Source organism: Xiphophorus couchianus, chromosome 13 (assembly GCF_001444195.1).
Source record: "Xiphophorus couchianus chromosome 13, X_couchianus-1.0, whole genome shotgun sequence".
In the NCBI taxonomy this organism is placed as follows: domain Eukaryota; kingdom Metazoa; phylum Chordata; class Actinopteri; order Cyprinodontiformes; family Poeciliidae; genus Xiphophorus; species Xiphophorus couchianus.
In genome coordinates, this window is record NC_040240.1 from 25,849,009 (window position 1) to 25,854,864 (window position 5,856).

The following is a 5,856-nucleotide window of genomic DNA, read 5'->3' on the forward strand; positions in this document are numbered from 1 at the left end:
GAAGAGGAGAGCACGGCTCGCAGCGTCCGCAGTCTTTCTCCCGCCGCTCAGACTCCGGACCGTTTCCACATGGACGGGACACTGATGCTGTTCCCGGGCAGCTCCTGCTCCCGGACCGGGTGAGTTTGATCCGGTACCGATCCGGCCCGCGGCGCCGATCCGGCCAGGACTCGTTCCTGACGGCTGTCCTGTCTTCCAGGGATGGGGTGAGGAAGTCTGGACCCGACGTGTCCGGCAAGACCGGTGAGTCAGGAGTTAAGAGTCCAACATGGTTCATCCTTTGAACACGATGAACCAGGTCTTAAAGGTCTTAAAATGTCTTGAATTCATTTAAAAACATAAAAATCAGTTTTAAATGAATCACAATCTTCGTCCTAGAAAGAATATTTCTATTTTGTCTCAGGGACTTTCAGTCAGGCAAAGTTTCAGTCGCCTGCATCTTAATTACATTCTGTGACTCAAGGTGGTTGACGCTATGCTAACTAGCTGCTAATACACCTAGCTAGCTGGCTCGCTAGCTTTTCCCTGTCTGTCATTGGTAAGTGTAAATTTACCCAGGACAAATTTACATGGGTAAATTTTGTTCCTTCTGTTGTCAACCCGATGCCAGGTGCATTCTGGGAAAACGGCTGGCGCTGAGCTTAAAGCAACATTTGAAATGGAAGGTTTGATGGATTTGAAACGGTTTTCCATTCTGATTGTCGTGACTCTGAGTCGGAGCAGCAGCATCCTGGTCCCGGTGAGGCTCATGTCCGTGTCTCCGTGTCCCCAGAGGAGGACGGCAGCCACAACAGCAGCCTGGAGCTGCCCGGCTCCATGCTCACCTCCTACCAGCCCGTCAACCCGCAGCGCAGCGCGGCCCGCGGGCCCCACGCCGCCGCCCTGCGCTCCCCGTCGCCCTGCTTCTTCCGGCCCAGCATCCTCGGCTCCGCCTCCAAGGTGACCTGACCTCTGACCCCGGGTTCGTACTGCTGCTGTGGATGTGTGTGTGTTCTGACCCGGTTCCGACCCGTTCTCCCCCACCCAGAGCTCCGACCGGCTGTCGGAACCGTCCCTCTGCCTCCCGGTGGAGGACTCCCAGGACCTGTACGCGCCGCCATCCCCTGGTGCCGCAGGGAGCGGCCCGGTTCTGGGCGGGGACTCCCAGGCCCGGTTCTGCCTGGAGGACGAGGTCCAGTCCCAGCTGTTGGACGCCGACGGCTTCCTGAACGTGGGGTCGCGACCAGGGGTGACCCACAAGAGGCAGCTGCTGCTGGACAGCCTGGACGAGAACGCCATGGACGCCCAGATGGGGGCGCTGCTGGAGCTCTGCTCCGGCTGCTTCGGGTCGGCGCCGACCGGCCCGGCCCAGGACGAACTGCTGGGGTTCTGCTCCGGAGCGTTCCCGCAGACCACTGCTGAGGAAGAGGAGGAGAGGAAGGACGAAGAGGAGGACAAGATGGAGGAGCTGATGGGGCTCTGCTCCGGGAGGTTCCCCGGCCCAGGTGGGTTCTGGTTCTGGAGCAGGAACTGGATCGGGCATCAGAAGTTTTTATCATATTGATGAAATAAATATTTAACTGTTAGAACATTTAACTATAAAATCTTTTTGTTTTTTCACAGATTTTTCTTTAATTTTTAAAAATATTTTCATTTGATCTGTTTCAGATTGTGCTGACTCGGCTTCACCAGCTGCAGAACGGTACCAAAGACCGATCCGACTTCCTTCCAGAGCGAAAGCGACAGGAAACGGTTAAACAGAAGTTTATCTGTGGGTTAAACTTCTGCTTTTTGTTTCCTCCCACAAAGAGAGACGAAGGCTGAGGAAGAGGAGGAGGAGGAGGACGACTGCGAGTTTCGTCTTCTGTCGGATGTAGAAAGTGAAAAGGTGAGGAAGTTTCCTGAGTCTGGACGTTTGATTGGTTCCTGGAAAAACTGAATCACGTGATTGGATTAACAGGAGGAAGAGGAGGAGGATGAAGATGATGTCGGTGAGGAAGAGGAAAATAATGAGGAAGAGGAGGAGCTGCAGGGCGTCTTCGCTCCTCGTCAATCAGAGAAGAAGAAAATGTAAATTATTTAAGCTAAGCTAACATCAGTGTGACTGTTCTGCTGTAAAAACCCGGTTCTGGTTCCGGTTCTGGTCACAGGGCGCTGATGGACTACGTGGAGTCGGAGGCGGAGCTCTCAGGAAGTGACATCGGCAGCGACGATGAGGAGGGCGACCGAGACAGCGAGTACGAGGAAGAGGAGCTGCTGGAGGAGCTCCCGTCGGACGAAGAGCTTCAGAACCAAGTCAACAAGATTCACATGTGAGTCCGAGCCGCCGACCCGGTTCCGCAGGCCGATCCGGTTCTGAAACGGTCCGGCTGACGGTTTCCTCTCCGCAGGAAGCAGATCCTGGACGACGACAAGCGGCGGCTGAGGCTGTACCAGGACCGCTACCTGGCCGACGGCGACCTGCACTCGGACGGGCCGGGCCGAGCGCGTCGCTTCCGCTGGAAGAACATCGGTGAGCCGACCGGGTCAGAACCGGGTCCAAACTGGAGACACAGGGTCAGAAATGATCCCAACTGAATCGGCGCCTCTGTAGAGAGAAAAGCGTAAATTTGCACCAAAAACTGAAATGTTCTGGAAAAAACTATTTTTGTACAAGAGTCAAAAATTCAATTTTCAGACTAATCCCAGAAATATCCAAGCTTTTCTAGAAAATTTCTGAGGTTTAATTTTTTTTTTTTAACTTTTTTTCTTAACTTTTCGAACAGAAAATTTTTTGATGAAGATTGACTCGGTGAAGTTTCGAAGCGTCGCAGCAGGACGGGTGGCTCTATCCCTTCATTTAGTCGGGTGACCCTAACCCTATCCCTTCATTTAGTCGGGTGACCCTAACCCTATCCCTTCATTTAGTCGGGTGACCCTAACCCTATCCCTTCATTTAGTCGGGTGACCCTAACCCTATCCCTTCATTTAGTCGGGTGACCCTAACCCTATCCCTTCATTTAGTCGGGTGACCCTAACCCTATCCCTTCATTTAGTCGGGTGACCCTAACCTTATCCCTTCATTTAGTCGGGTGACCCTAACCTTATCCCTTCATTTAGTCGGGTGACCCTAACCCTATCCCTTCATTTAGTCGGGTGACCCTAACCTTATCCCTTCATTTAGTCGGGTGACCCTAACCCTATCCCTTCATTTAGTCGGGTGACCCTAACCTTATCCCTTCATTTAGTCGGGTGACCCTAACCCTATCCCTTCATTTAGTCGGACAAATTTCTGCAGAGTTTATTTTTTGTACACCATATTTGAAGTGCATTAAAAGATGCAAGTAATCTCATTCTAAGTTTTAAAAAAAAAAAGGGAACCACAGCAGATGGAACCGATGATGTAGTTTTGGTTCTGAATCAAACCGGGTCTACCGGACCATCAGGTCGGAACCGTCCTGAAGTTAAAAACACAGAAGATCCGATCGTAAAAACGTCGTTGGCCATTTTTAACGACCTCAGCAGATGGACTGGTTCTGTTTGAAGCAGCCGGTTTAAAACCTGCTGACCCAGAACTTGGTCAGCAGAACCAGGCCCCTGCAGAACCTCTGAACCGGGCCTCAGTGTGTGTCCTCTGGTCCAGATGCCAGGTTCGACGGGTCAGCCGCGGACGGAGAGGAAGACGGGGAGGAAGAGGACGACGTGGACCCGGCGGAGGTCCAGAGGAGGAAGGATCGGCTGGAGAGGGAGCAGTGGCTCCGAGAGCAGGTAGGTCCGACCTTCATCACGGTTCTGCTGCGGACGGAACCGGGTCTGACCCGTGTGTCTTAGACGGAGCAGAAAACTCTGAAAGGAGAGGATCCGGATGGAGAGGACGAGCAGATCGGAGACGAGGACAGTCGGTTCATGAAGCTGGCCAAGAAGCTGACGGCCAGAACGCTGCAGAGGAAAGGTGGGTCCGGTCCGGTCCTGCCCAGGTTCTGATGGTTTATCGGATCAGAACCTAACTCTGACCTGTTGCTAACAGAACCGCCTCAGTCGGACCAGAGGACCGCAGCGGCTCTGAACCCGTTCCAGAAACCTTCCCAGCCCGTCCAGGTGGGTCTCGTCCTCCAGTACCGTCTGGGTGGGTCGATTCTGACGGGTCGGCGGCTACTCTGAGTGACCCGGCTCTCTTCCAGGTGAGGAGAGGCTCCCTGCTGAGCCAGCCGGCCGCCGTGCTGCAGAAGCTGGCCGGCCTCTCGGAGGGGAACCCGCTGGCTCCCAGGAGCTCCAGAGGATTCCTGTTCCAGACGCTGTCGCCTGACAAGGCGCCAACGGAGCGCGCTCAGAACCAGGTGAGGCTCGGTGGGCAGGTAGACCGCTACCTGCACCCTGCTGAGATTTAGTCAAATAAAATTTAATGTTAACCTTTTATAAGCCCGTCACTGTAAGAAATTAATGACAAAGATAAATAAGCTCAATTTCCATCCTGATGGTTTTGAAAGGCAATTTTATTTGCAGGAACTTAGAATCCAATTTGTTTGTCTTCAGTTTTTAATTTCCATTTTGTTTGGTTTTATTTTGAATATTTGATATTTTGCCGTTCCAGTGTGAAGCGTTCTGTACAAAATCAGTTTATTGATCTGAGAGGGCAAACATTTTACCATTATCAGTTTATTACTTGAAAAAATGGCCTCAAAACATGATTATCGCAATAATTTCTAAGAATTTATTGTCCATTAAAATGTTATTGTGGCAGGTCTACACTTTTACGAAATGTACAACTTTGGATCTAAAGAAACTGTTTAGGTCTTAAAGTTTTATAACCTGTATTGTTTTGGGATTTAAATGTAATTTATAGATGGTTCAAGGGTGAAACAGTCGTATAACGCTACTGCCGTCAACATAAAATTCAGAACTTTTAGCATAATGAACATATTTTTGCTCATTGAACGTCTTAATTTCTGATTGAAATATATTATGCTATGATATATTTCAATCACTGGCTGTTACAACAGTGACTGGAGCAGCAGTTAGCAGTTAGCTGCTCAGCTAGTTTGAAATGCAAACACAGTATTAGCGTGTTTTTTTCCCCCACTTAATACCTCGTCTACATGAAACTGGTTGATAACTTTTATATGATAAAAACTTTATTGGAATCACAGCCACGTGCTTAGCGGACACTAATAGCCTGTAAGTAAACAGAATTAGAGTTTAATCCTCCATGCATCTGTGAAAACTCACGGGAAGCACCGCCACCCCGTGGTGAAAATCGGTATAACACCTAAATTCATTACGCTTTCAACCCCTTTTAATTCTGTAAAATTACCAACAAAACAAACTGTTGTGACCTTTGTCACCTTTGTTTGAACCACCTCATTTGATCAGTTTTACGTTTTATCATTTAACTGGTTCTGTTAAAACCGCCCGAGTCGAGAGAGAACCTGCAGAACCTATGGCTGCACAGATCAGCTTCCACGTCTTCACCACTAGAGGGAGCTGTTGCCCTGCATTTGCACAATACTACAGAGTGGTTCTGGTTCTGTTGGGAACAAAGAACCAGTTTTGTTTTCTCATGGTTCTGGCTGTGAGTCCACCTCCTCACATGCTGGACCTAAGGTTCTGTTGGGTTCTGCTCTCAGGTGGTGAGGAAGAGGAGCCAGGTGGAGGCGGTGAGCCCGGCAGCCAAGCGGCCGTGCAGACAGAACCGAACCGCTGGACCCAACAGGAACTCTCAGAGGAGCATCTTCAGCTTCCTGGACCACTGACCTCTGACCTCCACCAGTTCTGATCCATCTTGGATTCAGACCGGTCCAGTTTAAATGTTTCATCCTGTAAATGTTGTCTGATGAATTTTAACCTTTGATGCTGACCGTCTTTGTTTTACAGTGTAAATAAAAGCAGATTTTAAGATCC

The 5,856-nt window shown here is 50.2% G+C and overlaps 1 protein-coding gene across 1 annotated transcript in view; it reads left to right on the top strand.

The window, feature by feature from the left end:
• The window catches only part of clspn (claspin), an 11,850-nt gene extending 5,994 nt beyond the window's left edge, over positions 1 to 5,856 (top strand). The window contains exons 11-24 of the mRNA XM_028036921.1: positions 1 to 119; positions 200 to 243; positions 773 to 939; positions 1,028 to 1,484; positions 1,648 to 1,681; positions 1,789 to 1,867; positions 1,940 to 2,049; positions 2,130 to 2,291; positions 2,370 to 2,491; positions 3,602 to 3,726; positions 3,790 to 3,910; positions 3,986 to 4,056; positions 4,140 to 4,295; positions 5,583 to 5,856. The exon at positions 1 to 119 is cut by the window's left edge and continues 54 nt beyond it. Coding sequence (XP_027892722.1) covers positions 1 to 119; positions 200 to 243; positions 773 to 939; positions 1,028 to 1,484; positions 1,648 to 1,681; positions 1,789 to 1,867; positions 1,940 to 2,049; positions 2,130 to 2,291; positions 2,370 to 2,491; positions 3,602 to 3,726; positions 3,790 to 3,910; positions 3,986 to 4,056; positions 4,140 to 4,295; positions 5,583 to 5,708 — 1,893 coding nt within the window. The 3' untranslated portion in view covers positions 5,709 to 5,856. The remainder of the gene's footprint in view (positions 120 to 199; positions 244 to 772; positions 940 to 1,027; positions 1,485 to 1,647; positions 1,682 to 1,788; positions 1,868 to 1,939; positions 2,050 to 2,129; positions 2,292 to 2,369; positions 2,492 to 3,601; positions 3,727 to 3,789; positions 3,911 to 3,985; positions 4,057 to 4,139; positions 4,296 to 5,582) is intronic.